The 24,720-nt window shown below is 39.6% G+C and overlaps 1 protein-coding gene across 2 annotated transcripts in view; it reads left to right on the forward strand.

Annotated features, from left to right (window-relative positions):
* The window catches only part of RASGEF1B (RasGEF domain family member 1B), a 35,997-nt gene that overhangs the window by 1,589 nt on the left and 9,688 nt on the right, over positions 1-24,720 (forward strand). The window contains exons 2-10 of one of the 2 annotated variants that reach the window (XM_068542115.1): positions 10,937-11,119; positions 12,792-12,914; positions 13,274-13,411; positions 18,930-19,142; positions 19,634-19,708; positions 21,096-21,191; positions 21,308-21,410; positions 22,868-22,947; positions 23,093-23,188. In XM_068542115.1, coding sequence (XP_068398216.1) covers positions 10,943-11,119; positions 12,792-12,914; positions 13,274-13,411; positions 18,930-19,142; positions 19,634-19,708; positions 21,096-21,191; positions 21,308-21,410; positions 22,868-22,947; positions 23,093-23,188 — 1,101 coding nt within the window. In that variant the 5' untranslated portion in view covers positions 10,937-10,942. The remainder of the gene's footprint in view (positions 1-10,936; positions 11,120-12,791; positions 12,915-13,273; positions 13,412-18,929; positions 19,143-19,633; positions 19,709-21,095; positions 21,192-21,307; positions 21,411-22,867; positions 22,948-23,092; positions 23,189-24,720) is intronic. The other variant, XM_068542116.1, reaches the window with a different exon arrangement.

Below are 24,720 nucleotides of genomic sequence, written 5' to 3' on the forward strand. Positions count from 1 at the left end.
AGATTTGGAAGGAAAACAACTAGTCAGGTGAGGTTTAGAGCAAATGTAGAATTGACTTCTAAAAGGAAAGAAAAATTCTTGGCTGTCGAGATTTTCATAACTTATTAAAAAGTGTGGCAGCTTGTTAGGTCCTATCATTAATGGTTAGTTTATTGGGGGGGGCAATGGTTGGGCAAGGAGGACCTAGGGCACTTGACAGAAGTCAGGGGGTTCACAAGCGGTGCTCTGTTATGCCTTTCAAGCAGGTTTTCTGGCAAAGTGGAGAAGATCAGCTACTGATCAGCAAGTGTCTTGTTGGCATTCTTCCACGACATTTGGGTCAATCCTTTGTTTTCCTAGAGGTGGCAATATTTCTGGCTACTAAGTGTAGTACTTTTCAGTGGCCTAATGGAGTGTTAAATTCTTAGAATTGATTTCTCCCCTGGTGCATTTTCAGTCTTGCTTTATTTTATATGCTCCACTAGACATTTAATCTGATTCCTGAGATCATTCTGTCTAGTGGAACAGAAAATCACCATAAACTATTTATATTTATTGTTTTTTTTAATTTAATTTATTCTTAGGCATATATTGTTAAATATTTTAAATATTTATTATTTATCGTAATAATTCACATTTCTTATATTATTACTAACATTACGTTCTTACAGTCTAAATACTGGCCAATAAACTACAATAGACCAAAAAAAAAAAAAAAAATCAATTGAATAACACCTATCTAGGAAAAAGTAAGAAAATTGAAGGGGCAAAGCTAGGTGACTGTTTATGTTGGTAAGTTACCTAATATGGCACCGGAAGCGGTGGGATCAACTTTATCAATCTCCAGAGGTGGCCTGGAAGAATTCGACTTTGGAGGAGCATTTGGATGACCCCAAAGAGAGTACCTGCTTGGACAGGAGATGAGAAAATGAGGGTATCCTCCCTTACTTGGGAGAAGAATCTGGAATCCCTGAAGCAGGGACTTAGAATCTTGATTCTGGTGCCACAAATAATAAATGGAAAGACCATTATAACATTTTGTAAGGTCTTAAAGAGACAAATTGTACTGTTGAAAATACTGCTTAAGATTGATGAGATTTTTGTCTTTCGTGGTTGAATTCAGGTGTTACCTCCCCTTTAGTTGTCCTTTTTGGGTTTCCAGTTAAATCTATAAAAATTAGATTTGTGCAACCCTTGGTTATCCTAGGATGACAGATGTAGCCTAGCGCTGTGGGCAGATTTCTGCCTTGGGAATAGAGCCTAGGGTTCTAATCAATCTGGAGCCCTAACAAGTCACTTACTCTCTCCCTATACCTGCAGTATCTGTGAAATTGATGAGGTGTTGAACTAGATGATTTATGAGTCTCTTTTAGCTCTGTGTTAACTGATTTATCTTGCTGTACTATCACCTCATTCATTTGCACCCTTTATTAGCTGTGGAACAATGAAGGCTGAAGAATGGTCTGCAGTTAGGTGTTCAGCTACTTGGTGCGTGGAAATGAAGAGAGGAGAGTGAAATTTCTTCTTATTGGTGAAAATTATATAGAGATTTATTATTTGCTTGAACTGTTTTTTGCTCTTGTTTTTCTCCTACAAGTGTATTTTAAAATGCTATTTTCAAGAAGGTTGAGTCAGGAAAATTTTTTGGACTTTTTAAGTCAGTGTTACTATTTTGTCATTTTAAAACCAGTCTTTTGACCAATCATTTTTTCTTAGGTTTGTGTGTTTATTATTTCATTTCAAGGTACATTTATATCCGGAAGTCATTCAATTGATTCAAATTTTATTAGTAAGCCCTGGCATGAAAATGAGTTTAACACAGGGAAAGTACAAGTTAGTCTTGTAAGAAAGGAAAGCACTTTATAGAATGCTAGTATCCTTCTATTTATCTAAAAGGGAAGAATGGAGGGGGGTGTGGGATAAGGGTAATTTTTCAAGAACTTGCAGCCAAAAAAATAAAATTATCCCGGTAACCATGTTCCACAATAAATTGTAAATAGAAAATTCTACTTGTTTACTGAATGTCCTCACTAAGTATGCTGAGGTGAACTGGATTTAGAAACATAAACCCTTTTAGTAAAGGATGCTCCCCATTTGATATTCTATAATTTGGCTTGAGATCTATCACGTATAAATGATTCAACTACTTATATCTTTGCTGTTCAAAGTAATGGCCAGTGCTGTTCAGTAAATAGCCACATGGGAATATATGAGCTTAAGTTTAACTAAATTAAACAAACAAAAATTGCCCTAGCCACATTTAAGTGTTCAGTAATAGCTACGTGTGGTGAATTGCTGCTGTATTGGACAGAAGAGGAACCTTTCCAATATTCCAGAGAGTTCTGTTTTGACAGCACATAATTAGATAATGATGATTCTGATTTTCCAGAAGATCACTTTTATTCCTCTGGGAAGATGACAATTAATTCTCATCATAGACAGGCACCCAAGACGTAAGGAGATAAGACTGACTGGCTTTATATGTTTTCAACTGTATATCATGAGCAATGCCACTTTCCACAGTTCAATAATATTCCACGATCCCAAACACCAATTTCTCACATTTTTCCCCCAGAACTCTAATTATCCTTTGACTTTTCTAAACCAGCACCTACTGTTCCTGATAGAAAGCACCAATCCTTTCAAAGACAAGGCACGTGGAGCCATCTACTGTTAAGCTCAGGAACTGCATGGCAGTTGTAGCCGATTAAAAACATTGCAGGAAGAATGTCAACATGTGCTGTGATCAGTTCCTACAAAAAAAAATTAGTAAAGATTTATCTCATAGAAAAGTTTTAAATGATTCTCCAGGCCCATTTCTGGTTGCCACGTACTGAATTGTTGTTTTGTGTCTTAATAAACTGCTGACAAGATATTCCCAAGACAAAAGATGACAAATTTTAGCTTTGTTTTTCTTCCAGGGAAACCAAAGATGGTAATTATTTGAGTCGGAATCCCTTTCCTCCATTAATTAGGAAGTAGTGAAGAAAAATTTAAGTAGCATCTAGGACAAATCAAGCAAAATGCACATTCATTTTTTAATGTGGAATCTTATAATAAATCAGGAAATACCACCATTTCATCATTGTAGAGAGAAATAGGACCTTCTTTCCTCAAAAATACTGATTATTTCCCCTTGACCGTGAAATCTACAAAGCATTTGGGGCTCAGTTCCAAAGAATGTACTTATCTGGGAGTTACTTTTTGTTCACATGCCAAAGAAGTGAGTTGATTCTGAGTCGTCTACTCTGTTTTGTTTGTAATCTTAACACAATACCTCTTTTTTCAAGGAGGTTAGCAGAGGTGTAGCATTTCTAGTGTCCAGAGATGCTGCTAGAAAGAAATGAGAAGGTAATCTTTGAGACTTTTTTCAAGCTCAAAATAAGCATGTTTTATACAGTGTGGGAGACTTGACTTTTACTTTCCCCCAACTTGAATCCATAGTTAGAGAAACACTCTCTGAGCGTACAGTCAGCACTTGTATTCTGAGATCCAACCTTGCCAAAAGGAGGCTAAAAGTACTTGAGATCCCAGCTGGAGTAAAGTTGAAATATGTGAACTCTTTCTCATTCCGATCTTTGGAGCCTCAAATGAAAAAAAGGAAAGAGGCTGCATCTCACCAAAGTGCAAAGTTCCTTTGGAATTTAGATGGGAATTTGGGAACCAGTCATTGCCGGATCTTAAATTAAGCCTCTCCTCCCTAAACAAATATGCTTTCAAAGTTCAACTGTGATAGGGAGTCCTTCCTCTAACCTCGTTTGGACACATGCCCAGCATTTGAACAGAAGTGAAAGGATAGCGATCAATATAAAGACATTGGATTTATTAAATATTTCACTGAGGCGCTCTATGATGAAATAGGGGCTGAAATAAACCTTTTTTTCTTGGACTCCTACCTCTGCTGTCTCATTCTCCTGAGTGTAAAGGAAATGCTGACTTGACATCCTGGCAGAGATTAACCAAACACCTAAAGCAGATTTTGAAGGATGGCTTTTGATTTAGTTCCCACACCCATCTTTTCCTGGCCCTCTTCCAATTTGAATTGTCACCTGAAACCACCTTAGCCTGATGCACCTGCCTCCTCGTAAATAACCTTGTGCAAAAGCAGTCAGTAATTCAAACACAGTCTGTTGTTTCGAAAAAGGCAGCTTTTCATCTGGTGCTTTAGTTGGTTTGAAACCATTAGGCATGCCTTTCAAATCCATTCATCCCTTAAATCACCCAGAGCTTGCTTCCTTGCTGCTGGATCAATGTCATGCTGAACTTTTGCAGGGTCCTTGGAAGGACATGATATATCTTTGTGACTGAATTAGCTGCCCCCGTAAGATACCTTGTCTGTCAACCAACTTTTCAGCTTCCCAAATTAAATTTAAGAAAGAACATTCATCTTGTATACATGGGTTGGATATCTTTTACTTCCCCTTGGGAAGTTTTCCAGAAGAACCTGTAATCTATATGCTAATTTTGGCAGCTCAGAGCTTTCTTTTAGCCTGGGTCATTGTTTTTAAACCCAAAATCTGTTTCCCATTGTCTCATTGTCTCCCCCTTATCCCAAAGTGCTCCCTCAATTTGGGGGGGGGGCTATTTAAATATCTCTATGCAAACCAAAAGAAGTGTCTTTTTCACTCTCTTCAACGCCATTGGGTCAGTACTACTAGAAAATATTTACATGTATTTCTTGATTTCTAAGGAGCCAGTCTTCAATGTGTTAAACCAAGGTTCCCTTCAGAACCACTATGTTCTCCTTCTTTGAGGAAGTAGATAAATACGATCCAGGTTCTGTACAGGCCAGCACATGTGCTTCCTAATCTGGGGTCTGAACTCCCTGAAAGTATATACAAACTTGTTGGTCGATTTCTCTGGGGGCAGTGTGTGGAGAAGTTTGTGATCTTCCTAAAAAGTTAAGAGCTACTGGCCAAACAATATATTCTGAGTTTCCAGCAACTGGCTTACAAATGAAATTTTGCAAGGTGAGAATCGCTTGTGAGATTAACCTGTCCTCTTGTCTTATCTTACTGGTAGTGATTTGAATAGAGTCAGCAGCTTTTTCAAGCATCTCATATAAATCTCACCTTTTCCAAAGGAGTTAGCTACTTTGAAGTTTGACTTAACAGCAAATTAAGGCCAGTGCTTAATGCTGTCACATATTCTCATTTTGGAAATAGTCAGTTTTTCCCAAACCAGAGTTTTGGTTAGCAGGTCCCCATAGCAGGTACATTGGTTTGGGCAAAATTTGTGCTAAAGAAGGATGGCAGACAGTGGAGAAGTTGATGTTGAGATTATGTTGGGAAGGGTAGAGAAGAGTAAATTGAGAGTTTACAGAACCCAACAGACAGAAAATAGCAATTGGGAGAGCTGTAAAGAGAAGGTTTGCTGCAGATAAGAAGTCAGAGCTACAATGAGACTAAAGAAAATAAATGGAAGCTGCGGGGTAGGAACCGCCTTACACTTAGCCCTCCTTCCACCGGGGAAGCTCTAGCAAATGGTTCCTGGAGTTAATAGCATCTGGGGCTAAATGCTCCCCTGGATTCTCATGTGCAGTACTTGGATCTTCTATGAATTTGTTTTCTTAAACAAGAACCAAGCCAATATTTAATATTCTGAACTTCACTTTCTATCATTCCAGAACCGAAGCAGGTAGAACTAAAGTCTTGGATGTCAAATTTGAGTAATGCTGAACAAACAGTGGTTCTTGATGTGGGTAATAAGAAGAAAGGTACTTGAGAGGAAAAAAAATCTACTATGTTTATCTTCTTAGGTGCTTAAAAATCCACTTCACAAGCAGTACTTTCTGTGCCATTCTGCTGACCTTTCCCCTTGTTTATCAAATGCATCTATTACACAAGGCAGTTGATCTTTCTGGAAAATGGTTAGACTGGCCACTTGCTCGAGATTGTCCAGAAATTAGTTACATGTACCGTGATCCATGATCTCTCTTTTGGTCATTTGTGTCATCAGATCTTTTTTACTGGAAATCTGTAAAGTACATACAAGCAAGTATTACTGTATTTCGTTGAATCTAAGATGTCATCCATTGTAAGATGCTCTTTTATTTTATATATTGCTTAAAAAAAGACTGTCAGTTAAATAGGTTTTCTTATCACTCAACTATTTATGTTCATCCCAGTTTCAAAGAAAGTAAAATATGAAGAAATGTATATTAGAGTTTCTGAAGTCTCTGTCTAGATAGGACTGTGCTTTGATTGCAAAGGTCAGTAGCTTAAATACTTTTGTTGATAGTGTTGCTTTTTTTTTCTTTAATTAATTAATTAATTTATTTATTTATGGCTGCATTGGGTCTTTGTTTCTGTGCGAGGGCTTTCTCTAGTTGTGGCAAGCAGGGGCCACTCTTCATCGCGGTGCGCGGGCCTCACTATCGCGGCCTCTCTTGTTGTGGAGCACAGGCTCCAGACACGCAGGCTCAGTAGTTGTGGCTCATGGGCCCAGTTGCTCCGCGGCATGTGGGATCTTCCCAGACCAGGGCTCGAACCCGTGTCCCCTGCATTGGCAGGCAGATTCTCAACCACTGCGCCACCAGGGAAGCCCGATAGTGTTGCTTTTTAATAAGAGTAATTAATGACGTTCGTACATCTTTGGGGCAAGGATTTATGTAGAACATGTAAAACATGTAAATTTTTCTAATAGCCTGCAATTTGGGACAGACCGACAGGCTTTTCATTTTATGGTTAAACATTAAAAGTTCAGAGAAGACCATTTGCAGTATAACATGTTGTAGTGTAATAAATTTTGAACCTGGAATCTGAAGACTAGGTTTGAAACCCTGCCTGTTTGTCCCTTATCCGATGTGTAACCCCAGCTGAGTAATGACGTTTTTCTGAACCCGTGCTTATGCAGTAAAACAGAGTAAGGATCCCTGCCAAACAAGGTAGATATAATATCCAAAAAGGCATTTGTAGGCAGTAAACCTTACACGGACGGGAGCTGCTGACATTCTCAGAGCCTTGCACACCGTGCATCTAGGCATTTCTCAGGGGAGCGGCCTTGAGCAGGAATCAGAGAAGTAAAGGACTGTGGACTGTGGAGACCTTTTCCAGCACACAGGATCCCATAGTAGAAGGATGCACACTGAGGAAGTTGGAGGCCTAAGGAGTTGACAGTATATGGCAAGGTGGGAAAATAGGACCATTGTGCATGTAAGTAAGGGGCTGGGTCTCTTCAAGTGACTTAAATCTCAGCCATTGGTTGTTGCTCTACGCAAGTTCAACAGTCAAGTTCCTTTGTGGTCAATCAGCTGATGGGCAACAGAACTTTGGGCTAATTAGAAGGCAGAAAACAACCTATGATAGATTCTCTTCTTAAATTTGATTTTTAAGTATAATAAACTATAACCTCAATTAACTTATCTCGGTTTGGTGTCCATTGCTATTCGTAGTATTTTCTTTTGGTTCCTAGTTGGAGGGTTTTTTTTGGTTGTTGATATTTTGTGCCTCCGCAGAGAAATGCTGTGACACATTTCCAAGGAACAATACAAAGACCTTGTGCCATTGCTCTAAAAATGCTCTAACTTCGCTATAAAGAAAATTGATAGTTTTGTTGTCATCTAGAATTTCGGAAGGGGTGAGGAAAATTGGAAATAATTTTCCAGATGAAAAACATACCTGGGGGCAGGGGCTGAGTAAGTGACTTTCCGAAGTTTTCACAGCTCTTAAGCCCTAGATTAGGGCTTCATTAAATCTGGGTCCTTGTCCAGATCCTTTATGGGAGTAAATGATTATAAGTACAAATATTTGGTGGCTTTTGGTGCTGATTCTTTGCAAGGGAACTCTGAGTGACTTGTGACTCTTTTGTGGCTACTGCTTCCTGTCAATCAACCAAAGGCAGCAGGGGTGCAAGATTCAGAGGGGTGCCGTGGGGCTCACGTGGCGCTGTTGCCACTTGGCTGTGTGGTCCTAGCCTGGTCACTTCACCTCACTGCCCAAGGTCTCAGTTTGCACACTGATGGATAGAGGAGAGTGGGCCTGATTGTCATGACGCTTGGGCCTTGGCTTCTTCCGTGACTGTTTTGCGGTCATTGCTAATCCCTTAGCACACGTTCCCCACCCGGTTACAGCCTTTGAGCCCTCACGCTTCATCCAGCCTTTTGGCAACCACTTTGGATTGATGGCAGGTAGGAAGTGAAATGCAATCTATTTTCCATCTTGGACCATTTGATTTCTATGGTCCTTTTGAACTTTTAACATTTTCTGATTTTTTCTGAAATTCCCAAATCCTGGCCAACCTTCTCCCCAAAGCAGCTTAATATTAGGACGGTTTCAGTAGTAATGAGTAAGTGGAGAAATCAAGGAAAATTCATGGTTCTTGGCAGAAAAACAAAAAGAAAAACAACTTCAAGGGCATGAATAGAGTGAGTTCCACTTGTCATCCTGGATACCAAGGATATTGTGTGGTTTTAACCATCTAAAGCTTTTTTTTAAGCCAGAGGCAGGAAAACCACATCCAGAGGGAAGGTTCCTTCCAGGCTGGAAGAAGTAACATTCAGGTGTTTCTCGTCTCAGGTCCTGGCGTCCCAGTTTAAGGACGTTTTGAGTTTCTCAGGGCAAGGGTAGACAGGCTCTTGTTTTTCTTCCCACCAGGGACAACCCATTTGTAAAGATGATATTGCACATGAAACATACTCATAGAAAACTGACAGTTTGAAGAGGACAGAAACATACCTTGTCCGTTGCCTTATACAATGTTAACATTGAGTTATTCATTTAACCATGATTCCTGTGTGTGAGGTCTTAGCAACTAAGTGGGGAGCATTTGTGTTAACATTTACATTCTCAGTTCCTGATCCTTTGGCCATTATGACCATGTCCTGCCTAAGCGAGAGGGATGGCATTGATGACTCTGGTAGTGACAAGTCTCCCCAGACAGAGTGATTCTCAGTCCTCACTTTCTTCCCATCTATAGCTTTTTTTTTTTTTTTTAATTTTTATTTATTTATTTTTGGCTGCGTTGGGTCTTCGTTGCTGCACGCAGGATTTCTCTAGTTGTGGTGAGCGGGGGCTACTCTTCGATGCGGTGCGCGGGCTTCTCACTGTGGTTGCTTCTCTTGTTGCAGAGCACGGGCTCCAGGCGCGCAGCCTTCAGTAGTCTGGCACGTGGGCTCAGTACTTGTGGCGCACGGGCTTCGTTGCCCCGCGGCATGTAGGATCTTCCCGGACCAGGGCTCGAACCCGTGTCCCCTGCACTGGCAGGTGGATACTTAACCACTGTGGCACCAGGGAAGCCCCTGTAGCTATTTTTTGAAGTATAGTTGGTTTACAGTGTTGTGTTAGTTTCAGGTGTACAGCAAAATGTTTCAGTTATACATATATATATTCTTTTTTGGATTCTTTTCCATTATAGGTTATTACAAGATATTGTATATAGTTCCCTGTGCTATAGAGCAGATCCTTGTTGTTTATCTGTTTTATATATAGTAGTGTGTATCTGTTAATCCCAAATTCCTAATTTATCCCCCCCGCCTCCTCTGCTGCTTTCCCCGTTGGTAAACCCAAAGCTTTGTTTTCTCTGTCTGTGAGTCTGTTTCTGTTTTGTAAATAAATTCATTTGTATCATTTTTTTAAGATTCCACATATAAGTGATAGCGTATGATGTGTGTCTTTCTTCCTCTGTGCTGGATCCTTTTATGTTCTCCCTCAGCATTGGTTTGTGGATGGGACAGAGCACAAAATACTGAAGCTTTTTTTTTTTCTGTTTCTCTTTGCTGATGCTTCTTTCCCTAAATGCCACTTTCACCTGCCAAGTCGCCTTATTATGGACGTTGTTTTTTCCCAGCACCCCACCCCGGCCCCCCCCTGCCCAGGCATGCGCACACATTGTGATGCTGTGGGCCCCATTAGTGGGAACCGGAACAGATGCGCTTGGAGTAATGGATGTGCCTCCTCAGACAGGCCCCACGCCCCTCCCCCTTTTGGATGCAGGTATCTTTCAGCATCTTGAAAAGAGCGATCAGCCCAGGTTGTGTCCTCCTGCAGCCTCTGCACACCCTGTCCCTGTGAGTCCAAGCCCTGGGGTTTGGCTTCCCCTCATTGTTTGCCTCTGAAGCCCTCACTCTCTGCACCTCCTGAATGCCTCCATTGTGCAGACGTGCTGCCAGAAACCGAAGCCTGTTTTCGGGGCCGGGAGCTCTGTCCCTAGGAATCCAAGTAATAACTTAACAGCCTTTGGCCTCTACCGAACATCCTCTGACAAGGGCTTTGTGAGTTGCAGAGCACACAGATGAAGGCAGTGCTCCTTGTTCCCCAAATCAGGTGTTTTCTCAGCCTGTGTGTTTACTGAGAACTGAGGCTTTATAGAGCTCTCCACCCCAAAAGAATTTGACACAAAGGGGTGAAAATCAATAGCATCCGATCTTCCAGTGAAAGCTGGGCAGTCAGCATTAAATCTCTTGATATATGCGTGCATCTATAAACACACACACACACACACACACATACTTTAGTTCTAGGCCTCTTTTACAATTTCATTTTTTCAACTCCTGTTTAGGTTATCTCCTCATATGCCCAATGCTAGTCTGGTATTTCTTAAGTGTTATGTAATTCTTCCCATCCAACTTTGAAGGCCTACACATTTCCACCTTAGGATAATACTTGACTCAGGGGATTAAAGCAATTTAAAGCTCAGTTCCCCTCCCTGACTTCATGACCGAATGTGAAGGAATGATATCTAAACACGGCAGCCAGAGACTTGAATTTAAGTACAGATTGGAGCCTTTGATCCAAGTGTTTTATGGTATTTTATTGGATAACATTGGTACTCAAAAATATGCATACGTGTGTTATTCAAAGAGCAATTTGCTTCTTGATGGGTTCTCAGATTGTATCAGAACCTAACCTATTTTAAAAATTGCCTGTTTCCTCGTGATTATGAAAGCCTAATGCCTATTAAAATTTACTTTTCTTTTGCATATTACTGACACTGTTTTTTCCTTTTTTATTCATTTTAGGAAAGCATGCCTCAGACTCCTCCCTTTTCAGCAATGTTTGACAGCAGTGGTTACAACCGAAACCTCTATCAGTCTGCAGAGGACAGCTGTGGAGGGTTGTATTACCATGACAACAACCTCCTTTCCGGATCTCTGGAAGCACTCATCCAGCACTTAGTACCTAATGTGGATTACTATCCGGATGTAGGTATCCATGTGCCCCTGAAACACGTCCTTGGTATCCAGCAGAATTTACAATAGAATAGACAGGGACCCTAGATGCTGCAGAATTCTATCTGGGTTCCTAAGAATTTTTCTAATAAGAAATTGCATATTGATTATTGAGTGCTTTGAGATCAGATTGAGCCTGGATATGATATGTCTGTGTATCAGTTTTCCTTTCAGGGTTGGTATCACATTGTAGTCAGTCAGAGACCATCTAAATGAAATACCTGTAAGGTTTGACTCATGCATATACCTTGGTCCTTACATAGAAATGCCAGAGAACATTAGATGCTCCTAGAATGGTTAGCGCCTTTTTGGTTTCCAAAACTGTGCTGAGAAAAGTGAAGTTACACAGGGAAACGTCACAGAAAAGAGAGCAAGAGTTACATTCAAGATGCAATTCTTTATAGATTCGACATCAGATGACAGGTTCGCTTGTTTATGTTTTACTTTGATAATTGACATTTGTATGGATAATCCTTTCTAATCTAAGGAATTCGTTTACATTTTCTCAGTCTTTATAGCAATTCCAAGAGGCTAGAGAGGAAGAAATTGAAATTCAGAATGTTGAGGAATTTGCACATGGTCTCACTCCCAGCATCAACGTTCAAACCCAGGTTTTCTGTTTCTGGGGCACGTGATGTTTCTTCCCCCTTCCCTTGTGCTACGCCTGCCCCTGTTATGCAACAGCTGCTTGTTGGTAAAGATTTCATGAAAATATCCAGACACTAGATTCGAATGTTTTTATAAATATAATAATGACCTTGGTGTGCAGAGGGTAGTTTGTGCTTGCCACTGTAGTTCACCATAATGTTTCTTACTGAGGTATCTCTGTGTGTGTGTGGTTTGTTACATAGCATTTTCAAATATGTTGCCACACAGGGAAAACTTCTAATCAAAAGTAAAAGGCATCCCTTGTTCAGCCCTGTGTTTATGAGCTACAAAAGGCACCTAAGGGGAAGAAAAACCCATGGAATTTTTCTTCTTATTGGGAGTATGAAACTATTGTAACAAATAAGCTTTACTTCATTACTGGCTTCTGGGGAGACATTGTGGTTAAAGAAAAGTATATAGTGTGATATTATGTTTTATCAAATTGCTTAGCCTTTGAGCAAGTAAATAGATTACTTGAAAGTCTGTCTTTGAATGTTCTGACACAAGCACACAAATGCTCCAGTGTGTCATACTGGACCCACTGGAGATTTCTTGAGCTGATGTGGGTTGGGTGATTTTTTGGTTTCCATTGAGTTACCATAATATTTGGACACAGAACAAGATTCTGTACGGGTGGTATATTTAAGTTAGATTGATCTCCCTGGGCTGAATTTCATTCTTCTTTACTAGACTGAGTTATATGTCCTGGTATCCTGGCTCCCAGAGGATGGATGTAAAAATGTACTGTGAATAATTTAGTAGCTAAACTTACCCTATACTTCTGTTATTTTTAGTATGGTTTAAGGGAAAATATATATCACAAGGTAAAGGAGAAATCCATCTTAGGTTGTTTTACTACTAGTAAGCGTCACTTTTGAAACTGTAGCATTTTAACTTTGCTAAAGAGAACTTAGTGATATATGATGTATAATATATAGGAAAGATACTAGTTTCAGAGAGAATATAACCATGATGACTTTTTTTTCTCTTGCCACAGAGAACGTACATATTTACCTTCCTACTGAGTTCTCGGTTATTTATGCATCCGTATGAGCTAATGGCCAAAGTTTGCCACTTATGTGTTGAGCACCAGAGGCTAAGTGACCCTAGTGGTGATAAGGTAATGATACCTTATTTGAACTTAACGTTTTTCTCCATTAAGTTTGGTAGCTTTATGGCTTAGATTTTGTGAAGTTGGTTTCCTTAAGTAACCATAGCTTCTCCCCAGGCTGAGGTCCATAAACGGTATCATGGCTATGCAGAGGGAATTGGAAAGGTATGAAGAACAAATATAAATCTAGTGCCATGGAAGATCCCTCCGTCCTGCCTTAAGTTGGTAGCACTTGACATTGACTTGGGAAAGGGGGACTAGAGTTTTCTTTAACCCCAAAGACTTTGCACTAGAAGTTTACCATTAACCCTGTTCGTAATGATTTATTTGATCGATATCACTGAATTTGATTTGCTTTCTCTCCCTAGAATCAGATAAGAAAAATTGCACCCAAGATTCTTCAACTCCTGACAGAATGGACAGAAACGTTTCCTTATGATTTTCGGGATGAACGAATGATGAGAAACTTAAAAGATCTCGCTCACCGAATAGCCAGTGGCGAGGAGGTTGGTAACCTGAATTTAGTACAATTGCTCGAATTTCCAGGCAGGGTCTTGGTGAGAAGTGGTGCTAAATTATGCATTGGCATCTGCTTCTTTTCTGTTGTTGCCTTTGGGCAAGTCCTCTCCATAGCATACTGGTCTGTTTGGTGTGTCAAAGGGGGATGATTATACAATCCCACTTCAAAGGGATGTGATCTAGAGTTTTATGTGATTAATTTGGGGGTATGTTCATGTCAACTCAAGCACAGGATTCATGATGCAAGTGTGTTTTCATTTTATTTTATTTATAACTTTCTTCCTTCCAAAAAGATTTGACCTAGCAAGTTAGATTATAAATATCACATGAGGAGATATAAACACTAATACATGTAAAATAACATATTTATATATTAACAGGTAATAAGTAATATATTAATAAATCAGAAATAGAGAGTTTGTATCATGGAAGGGAGAAAACAAATGTGCTAATACTGAGAATCAGTAGAGTAGGACAAGATTGCTGTATTTTAACTGTAAGCTCCAGGTAAAAGGGAAATACAGTTGGTTATGTAATTTTCACTGTCAGAAAAGAAAAAGCATAGTAATCCTTCAAAGCATTAAATTAAATGAAATTTTAAAAAAATTTCCTGCAAGGACTTTGTGAATGAGATCATGGAAACTGTTCTGTATAGTGTTTATAACAAATGCTCCTTGATAAAAACTGAGGCCATAAGATTAATATATAAATTAGCAAAGGTAATTCTTTAGGAGTGGAGAAGACAAAGAAAAAAGGATCCAAGTCTTGTGCCTGGAAGTTGATTCAAGGCTTAGCACCTAGACTTAGATGGAGATGGAAAGTAAATCTGTTAGATAATCTTTCATAAATATCACTTCCCTCAACTGAGCTACCTAGCTGTGACAAATTCGAGGTTATCCTCTTTGAAGCAGTCCTGGAAGGCTGTTACTCTGTTTTGAGGCTTGTTGGGCAAGGATATCTTTGTAGTTTCTGTACTTAGGCACAGATACAGTGTTAGAAAAAGGTAGATGAAGCATTTGGCAAAGGCTGTGATGTCTTGTTTCATCCATCTTAAAATGCATTTTCCCATGATGAATAACCTACCTGGAGAAATCATTCTTTCAGTGCTGTGCTGTCAAGATCACGGAACAAGACACCTATCTAGTCTGTCTACTTCTGGTGAAAACATTTTAATACTGTTTCCCCTAACTTTAAAAAAAAAAATCAGACAAATTATATAAGATTAGCACTTGAAAAATATACACTTGCTTCCCACCTTATGTTTCCATGAAAATGGAATTAACCCTTTTACACTTCCCCTGTGACATTATATTGAACACTGGTGCTCAAGAGAGCCATTACTTCTGCAAGGCTGAATGAGTGGTTCCCTGAGTCCTTCTGCAAGTTATGACTATTCTAATCATTTTGCTGGTTTGCGTGTAACAAGGTTCTAGCAAGGTAGGAATTGGTAGGTCCGTCACTCACAAAGGCAAAAGTTAAGCATCACAGTTTTGTAGTAAATCTTTTCTTAGAAGGGAAGCTGTTGTGTTGCTTGGCAGGGTCAATGCTGGCTCCGTGACCTAAGTTTACGGCAAGCTGCTCAAAAGATTAGTGGCATCATAAGGGCTTTTTCTTGTGTGGAGGCTGAGCTCTAAGTCAGGCGGTGCTTCATTTCAGTTAAGTTCTATTTCAGTACTTAACTTGACGTGGCAGTCAGAGTCCCTTCCTTCTGTGGCCTTTTTAAAAGGTAGGAACGACAACTTGTTTTTCCCAAAAGGAACACCTTAAAAATCTTTTTCAGATACAATGCCAAATGGATGGCTTTTTGTCCTTCTTGTCATGGGAATCCATGAGGGGGGTCACTTCTATCTGTGTTGGCCAGATTGGTTCCGATCTCTTTTTAACAGGATCAAGCCACTCAAGAATTGGATGGAACCAAGCATGGGGACCAGATAGTCTTGTGCCTGGGCTTCTTATCAACCGTCCTGTGTTAATAACAAATCCTTGATAAACCTGAGATCTTCAGACGGTTTTGAGTGTGAAAAGAGATGAGAAGATAAGCCTAGGGCTTGAGTGGAGACATGTCACCTGCCGTGATCAGGTTGGGTTTTCCAGTGAGATTGTATTCCTTCAGTCACTTCTAGACAGTATTCAGAATCGGGTCCACGTTTGGCAGTGGTTGATTTGAGTGCTTTGGCAAGTCCCCGAAAGTCTCTGCTCCTCCTTCATTTCTAAATCATAGAGGTAACCTCCCTGTAGTAATGTCCCTTTCAGCCCTAAAATTTTGTGGTGGATGCTCTTTTCCTCAGTTCTGTGCTTGGGAGGCCACTTATCTGCCATGTGCTTAAGTGTCTTTCCTTGCAGACACCTTCCCTGGCCTCCCCAGCCATGGTCATCCCCCATTACTGGCTCTCACCACCCTTTCTTTCAGAGCACTCTGTGATTAGTAATTACTTTCTTTATGACTTGTTTTTCCTCACTAGACTCCGTGCTGTGCTCCTTTTGTTCAGACAGCATCCTTAACTCCTAGCCCAGTGCCTGGCAGTCAATAGGCACTCAGGAGTGTTTGAATGAATGAATGAATGAACGCATGAGTGAACAAACTAATCAGTTACTGGAATAGGAAAAAAATATTTCCCTCCACTGAAAAGTTATCTTCCTCCTTGGGAAGGAGTGTGCACTTGGGTTGGGACTTGCTGCTTCTTGCCTGGGACTTTAGGGATTTTCTTTGGCAGTCAGTGGATCCAGGTGTGCCCTCTACATAATTTAGTTGAGTTCTTCTGAATCTGCTAGAACAGTTCCACATAGTATGGCTTAATATGTTTCCCCCCTAAGGATTTGCCCAAAATGAAGAGGTTTATTAGGACTTGACAGCAAGAAACCCGAAATGAAACTGATGATTCAATTACATGACAAATGACTATAGTGGGTACAATGCAATTTTCTCTTCCTTAAGGGGCCCGTCTTTATTCTGTCTTTATTTGCCAGGTAATTACTGTCACTGGCACTTGAAGTTATAAAAAAGAATAAGTACATATTTGGCAATCCATGATTCAGTAAAAAAGCATGCTTAGCAACACGAAGCTTTGGTTTCTCGAATGGAATCAAGTGGCAGCAGCAAGCTTTTTAAAGAGGTCACACAGATACATATTCTTCTCTCTCTCTCTCTCTCTCTCTCTCTCACACACACACACACACACACGCACACATACACACTCACGTTCTTTGTTACTTGAATAGCTTTTCCCCTATACCCTATTGCGTACATGTTCTCATATTTTGCTGCGTTTTGCTCACTAGCTGAATCCTCCGCTATACATTACTCTACCTCTTTCCCTAAAAAGCATTTTTTAAAGTGTAGAATAAGAGTCTTTCACCAGATATGCTTTGCTGCTTGTCAGAATCACCCGGGGAGCATTTATTATGACATTTGGGACAGAAGACTGAAGAAATCATTTTAAGTTCATCGATTTTTATGTAACTCAAGATTATGAATGTAGAAGAAGCAAGGGAAATAGGGATGCAGGTTTTATTTTATTTTTATTAATTTATTTTTATTGAGGTACAATTGACATGTAACATTCTATTAGTTTTAGGTATACAACATAATGATTCAGTATTTGTGTATATTGCAAAATGATCACCACAATAAGTCTAGTTAACATGTCACCTTACGTAATTAACAAAATTTTTTTCTTGTGATGAGAACTTTTAAGATCTACTCTCTCAGCAACTTTCAAATATTCAATACAATGTTATTAACTATAGTATAACTATATAGTCACCATATATAGTTATATAGTCACCATCTTGTACATTACATCTCCATGACTTACTTATTTTATACCTGGAAGTTTCTACCTTTTGACCCTCCTCACCCATTTTCCTCACCCCCCGGCGAGGGATTTAAAATAGCCCTCAATTTGGCCTTAACTGCTTCGAATTCCAAAGAAAGAGGCATTTTCTTTGAGTGACAACCATATTACCAAATAGATACCATCTTCTAAACTGATAACCTTAATGCTGTGTGGAAGATAGCTTCTTTGAAGGCTCAATTTTTTAAACACTTAGGTATTTCATTAGTGACTTTAGGGTGGTCTGTGAATGTAGAGGGGAAAAAGGTCATCTAATGGACCAGTTTAAAGAACTCAGAGGAATATACACCAGACAAGTAGAGAAGAAGAAAAGAAAGAAGGTTGTGTGTGCCTTTTAGCCTTGACTATATGAGAATTGATCATTTCCTCCTGTTTTTAATTTTCCTTGGCTTAAGCATGCAAATATCTATTCATTTAAAGTTTTATAATATGCTCTGGTAAACCAAATTACTTCTGTAAAAAAAGATGGTTCTTAGACTTGTAGGTAAGATGCCATTTAATTTTCAGATAATTAATCTCAGAAAATGATACTGTGGTACCTTTTTAAAAGGAGCTGATTAGTTAGTAAAGCATGGACATAAGGCTTTCATCTGTAAATTCACTAGGACTGTCCTCCTTTGGAGCTGTTAATCTAAGGACCACGTTAGCATTGAAGCAGCCTGTGTGCCTTTCTTTGATAACAGCCGTCACAGCTTACCCAGAAGGATAAGTGTTAGTTCGGCAATTTTTGCCTGAAAAAGGAAGAATAAAAGAATACCCTAACTTAACACATGTAACTCTACCTTAGGAACTGGTTGATTGTGGAGCTCTTTCTTGGACTTAACAACTATTTTAAAAGTCAAGAGGTTGACATTTATCTATAATACACACATTGCTTTAAAACCAATTTCTCTTAAGTATTGTGGCGGTAGCATGATGTAGTAACAAACAAGGTGTCACCTGGTAGTAGCATTATGGGTAGAATTGCCATGTGGAAGAGTTTGGTGGTGAACATTAGCACTGACTCATGAACGCAAAAGAAATGGACATGAACCAACTGGAAGTCAGATGCCAAAAAGGAATATCCACTGCTTTGTTCTGGTGGTAACTCACGTTATATGTGGAAGTCAGGAAGGTGGTTGGGGGCTGAGTGGGAAGTGATGGTGTATTTCTATTAAGTAGCTGTCTGTACCCTTAGACTAATGAGATTGGGAATGCTAGAAGGAGAAAAATCTAGAAGGGGACCCTAAAGAAAAAGAATTAGGAAAAGAATGCTCTGACTTGAGATCAACACATTTTAACCTACTAAAAGAAAACTAGTACATTCCTATGCCAGCCCAGAGAACATTAGTTATATGTGGTTCTTATTATACTGGATTCCCTCAGTAGCTCATCTAAATCATCACTGTAGTGTTTTCATGGCCCAACTTGAATTGTACTCTCAAGAGCAGCCTGAGAAAAGAAATAAATCTTACAAGTCTGACAAGACACCTTATGTGTATGTGTCTCTTTTAAACTTGTTAGCGCGAAGCTGAATCCTCTAACTGCCCTCGACCAAGGTGGTTGTCCAACGTGAAGGTAAAAGCATTGAAGTACAGAGTCTCTGAGTTTGCGTAGTGGTGAAAATAGACAGGCAGAGCGAGGAGGTAATCCTTTGCTTGTTTCCTGGCAGACATATAGGAAGAACGTCCAGCAGATGATCCAGTGTCTAATCCGCAAACTTGCCGCGCTCAGCCAGTATGAGGAGGTCCTGGCAAAAATCAGCTCCACGTCGACAGATCGGCTCACGGTTCTCAAGACCAAGCCACAGTCCATACAAAGGGACATTATTACTGTCTGCAGTGACCCTTACACGTTGGCCCAGCAGCTGACTCACATAGAGCTAGTAAGGCCATGGTCATCCTTGTCCTTTATAACCCACACTTGATCTGCTTTGACAACCAGACAGTGTGTTTGTCAGCAGTAATGTCAAGGGAGAGGTTAGAATAATCCAAATGGGAAATAATCTATGAAATAGCTGGAACATGTTTTGTTTAGACATTTGAATATGACTATTTCTGATACTTTGGGAGTTCACTTTAAAATAAGTACTAAGCAAGACTGAAGAGGAAAGAGTTTATTGACCTGCCTCATGTTCCCCCTCTAGTTAATTTTTCCATAACTCGCTCAGCCTTTTACTCTCTAGTGTAACACTGACCCAAGCAGAAAACTGCCTCTGCTCAGACCTTGAAGATGATGACAGTTTTGAGGGTTAAAGGCTTATTTCACAAGCTACATTAAAAAATGAGGGTAGTGTTAAAAGTCAGTAGACAGAACGGAAAGACCATTTCTTCTCCTTTTGTTTAATACTGTTGACCTGCTGGGTTTGTGTTTCAGGAGAGGCTCAATTATATTGGCCCAGAAGAATTTGTTCAGGCATTTGTGCAGAAGGACCCTTTGGACAATGACAAGGTAATTGGTCTACCCAGAGGTCAGCCCTGAAATTGGCAATGGGATTCTTTAGTCTATGGTAGTGGGTACAAGAGACAGAAATTGGAACAATTTTGTTTTAGGTTTTGAAAAAAAGTTTTTTGTTTTTCATTAGCCATATCTGATTCATTGCATTTTTTTCTTGAGCCTGGTCTCTAAGTGCCTTGACAATATTCTTACCCTACTGCCAACTTTTAACCTCTCTCCCTCCTTATTGGGAAATTTAATAAGCAAGTAGGTGCAGGCATTAGTGGTGGTGAAGGTAGGAGATAAAAGGGTAATGGTTTTAGCAGATTAAGTCAGAAGGAAAATACGAAAGGATGCTCTGCTCATGATTCAACAATAGCAGGGGCTGTAAAGACAGGATGCACATCCAGTGTGCTGAGGATGGGTCTTTACTGCCTTGCTTTTTGTTTTAAGGTGAATCCCTCATGACAGGTTTGTTGCCTGATGCAGCCCATATGGAAAGAAACTGACACTAGGCATGGGCTGTAAAACCGGTATACACACACATAAGAAATTTTTCCCCCAGTGACCTCCAGGAAGTATTTCAAATTGTTAAGCAAAGACTGCATCACCCACTAATGAAAGCCCCCCTTTGGGAGTAGGGGCAGCAGCTGTTTTCCGCCCTTAGAATAGTTTTGCTCAGTACAGGAAGTGAAGATTAGGTTTTGCAATAGGAGACTAGTGGACTTTTTTGAAATTTGTTTGTTTCATTTGGAAGGAAGGAAAGAGGGGTGTAATTAACCTGTTCAAGTTTGGCCTTGAACTGCGAGATGAGCTTAACTTCTTTTTGTTTTTGAACAATATGTCACTCACCCTACTAAAGACCAGGATGATGTAGGCTTCCGTTTATCTACCTTGGAAGATATTTAGTTTCTTGCTACACAAAGTTCCAAAATTCTCTCCTAGACTTAATTTTAAGAGAAAATTTTCTAGTCTTCTGCGCTCTCAGCTTCTCCATGCTGTGCGGACAGCAATTGGTATTCATACCCCATTAATTAGTCAAGATTGTTTTAGAATGCAGCCAAGACCCTTTTTTTGTTTTTGAATTGTGCTTCTGAGGACAGTTTCCCCCGAGAGTAACTTAGCTTCCTGGGAGAGAAGGCACTGTCATGAATGCAGCAGAATAGATTTCTAGACCTTCGGGTTTTCACTGGGCTATACTGAGAGATTTGATATTTCTGTAAGGAGAGTCAAGAATGTTAGTGGTCCCCTCTCTCTCTCTTTCCCCTCCCAACCCCCGCTCTCATCCTAGAAAGCCTTCCTAATTCACACACTGAGAATAAAGGCCCACATCTGAAAAAAATGAGAGCCTAATACACTCTTTTTTTCTCCAACTCATCTGCTCACTTTACTTTCTCTATAGAGTTGCTACAGTGAACGGAAGAAAACACGAAACTTAGAAGCTTACGTGGAATGGTTTAATCGTCTCAGCTACTTGGTTGCTACAGAAATCTGCATGGTGAGAAAATGAATTTTCTCTTTCTTCTAGCCCTCTATATTATCTTTTCATACTTATTTTACATCTGTTGGGTCTACGTGTTGGATAACTGCCCTCTTTTTTCTCTTTCTATACAGCCTGTAAAGAAGAAGCACCGAGCAAGGATGATTGAGTATTTCATTGACGTAGCTCGGGAGTGTTTTAACATTGGCAACTTTAATTCCTTGATGGCAATAATCTGTGAGTGTTTTCTGAGAGATATGAGTCCTTTATTTTTATAGATCCTGTGAAATGTATCCACTGAAAATTTGCAGATAGTACAGTTTTGTTAATGAAAACTGTATTGTTTAATCTAGACTTGTTTCAGAATGTCCAGAATGCTTTAAATATCCAAATTGGTACAAGTATGTATAATCTTTTTTAAGTATATAAGAATTCATGGAATACATTTAGTCAGTTTATCCTCATCTGAATATTTATGTATAAAGGCTTATACGTGAGATATGTGCCTAAATTAAGGATTTTAGAAAGTGTTTGTGTAGCTTGTGTATCAAGCATTATAGAAATACATGATCTGAGACTAAATCAAATGATTCCATCAGCAAGACAAGAGGGCAGCCTGAGAAACTGGAACATTTTCTGACTACCCAAGTCACTAGTACTTACCATCCGCCGACCTCATTAGCCTAGCATATAAACTTTGCTCCTCCTCTATATCATGGGGATTTTAATGCCAGTGACTGTTCATTCTATAAACATAGGGCAGTCCCAATTCATACCTGTTTTCTTGCCACAATTATGGTTAATGACTCTTTCATTAAAAAATATTCTAATTTATATGATAAATGATATGGCTATGCTACACATTTTAGGTACTCAGTAAATATTTGAATATTTGCCTGACTCTTCAGAGTCAGGGTCAGTCTGAAGCCAGAGAATCTACCAAATTTAATTCAATAATTTTGATTCTAATAAATCCCTCCTCTCACCAATTCTTTTTTCCATTAAAAAGATTCTTTTTCCCTTTTATCTCCCCCATAAAACTAATGGCCAAGCTTCAGGTCTCTATCTGGCTTACTCCATGAAAATAGTGAACAGATGTTCATCTACATCAAAGACCTGAAAGATCCACAGTCTAGGTAATAGAAGATTATTTAATTCCCCTCTTGTACTGTTAAGAAAATGTCAAGGCAATCCATTTCACGGGAGAAAGTATTTGTAATACATCTAGCTAAAAAAGAACTTGTACTCAGAATCTATAAAGGACCCTACAAAGCAATACTAAGTAGACAAATAACCCAGTGAAAAAAAGGGCAAAATACTTGGACACTTCACAAAAGAAGATATACAGATGGCTAGTAAGTATATGAAAAGATGCTCTACATCATTAGTCATCAGAGAAATACAAATTAAAATGAAAATCACAGTGAAATAGCATTTCACACATGGGAGTGACTGAAATTAAGAAAACTAGTTGAACCAAATATTGTGAGGATGTGGGCCAAGTAGAATTCTCAGACATGGATGGTGGTATGAGATGGGACCACTACTCTGGAAAATCGTTTGGCAGGTTTTTTGTATAAAGTCAACTTCCTTTCACTTAGTAATGAACACTTTTTCAGAACATAGGTTAGAATGACCTCTCTTATTTCTCAATTTCCACCTTCTTTTTCTCCCCCTCCATTTTAAATTGGAAGCTGGCATGAATATGAGCCCAGTCTCTCGACTGAAAAAAACTTGGGCCAAAGTGAAGACAGCCAAGTTTGACGTTCTTGAGGTATGTGGAGCTGCTGTTTTGCTGTTACGTAACATTTTGCGCCTGAATTATTTGGAATTTTTTATGTGGCGTTAAAAGTAAGGTCTCATAAACTTTCTGCAGGGGAGAAGTGTGTAGTTAATACTCTCCTCTCTTTTGTCTTCAGCATCAGATGGACCCTTCAAGCAATTTCTACAATTATCGAACTGCTCTTCGTGGGGCGGCACAAAGGTCTTTAACTGCTCATAGCAGCAGAGAGAAGGTATGTGTTTAAAGGAGTTTTATTCATAGTAGAGTTGCCATGTGTTGCACTGAAATGTGAACTACCGTACCGAGCTTCTTTTAGTTTAGATCTAAGAAAGCAAGGCCGCGTGCTGTAGACATTTTTACCACTTGCCACAGAGGGAAGGGGAGTGCTAAAGGAAGGGTGGAAGGAGGAGAGGGAAAGGGAACTTGGTGGAGAACTTTGCAAATGTTATTATTGCATTATTTAAATGATTATTTTGTAATGTGTCATAGTTGCGTTTCAAGCAGTAAATATTAAGTCCTATGTTAAGATGACTAATAGCATTGGAGAGTAATTTGATTTAATGGGAAACAGACATTTACACTCTGCACAAGGTGGCTGACTTAATGTAACCTTTTCTCTTAAAGAATTAGCTTACCTCCCATGGTTAAGTCATTTATGTGCAGAAAGTAGGTTAGTTGCTGTAGCATTAGGCCTGCTGTTACTAATTGGATATGTGGGCGGCAGAGAAGGTACAGCGATGATGTCTGGAGAGGAATGATCCTCACCCTATCTGCCCTGCCCTTAAACAATTTCACATTATTTTGGATCAACTGTACTTCTGACTCAGAGGGTCCTTCATTGGCACATTGCATACATGGGAAGGAGAAGTCATTTTGACATTTGGAGATCATGTTATTTGAGAAGTGAATACCTGGTTGCAGTAAATGGGCTGATGAAGGTTGCTTGATGAAAGCTATTTTCTGCTGAGATTCTGTCCATCTTCTAACTGAAACTATATCTTCAACAAATAAAAGAAAAGGAGGGTAAAAAATTTCAGGGCCTCTCAATCACTTCCCCCAAAAAGCTTCAGCCGCCATGATCTAAAATAAAAACAAACACAAAAAGAAACCCTTTTAAACATGCTAAATTGCTTCTCAACAAAATCCAAAATATCAGTTCTGATAATGTTTGAGAGATATTGTAAATACATTAATTTTTTTTTTTTTTTTTGATAAAGAAACAAGGTCAGAGAAGGGGTGAGGCAGAGATAACTATCTCGATTTAGCCTGAGGGAGTTTACCAGCTTTTAAAGTTTACCTGCCTGGGACTTCCCCGGTGGTCCAGTGGGTAACAGTAAGACTCCGAGCTCCCAATGCAGGGGGCCCAGGTTCAATCCCTGGTTGGGGAACTAGATCCCGCATGCAGGCCGCAGCTAAGAGTTCGCATGCCGCAGCTAAAAAATCCCGCATGCTGAAAGGAAGATCCCGCGTGCCACAGCTAAGACCCAGCGCAGCCAAAATATAAAAAAAATTTAAAAAGAAGGTTAAAGCTCTTTGAGAAAGAACAAGGATGAGGAAGATGAAAAAGAAAAAAATAAAGTTTTTTTTGCCCACATCCCAGTACTCCTGTGACTACTTTGAGAAAAATCTAATCAGAAGTTTTTCAAGCTTTGGGAAATGATCACATGCATGGGAGGATCCCAGTACCCTGAAGTGTGAAGACCTGTGGGGGGCTGTCTGCAGCCTTTTCTTCACCTCTCCGTGTTGGATGCGAGGCTTTCTCTG

Source organism: Eschrichtius robustus, chromosome 4 (genome assembly GCF_028021215.1).
Source record: "Eschrichtius robustus isolate mEscRob2 chromosome 4, mEscRob2.pri, whole genome shotgun sequence".
In the NCBI taxonomy this organism is placed as follows: Eukaryota; Metazoa; Chordata; class Mammalia; order Artiodactyla; family Eschrichtiidae; genus Eschrichtius; species Eschrichtius robustus.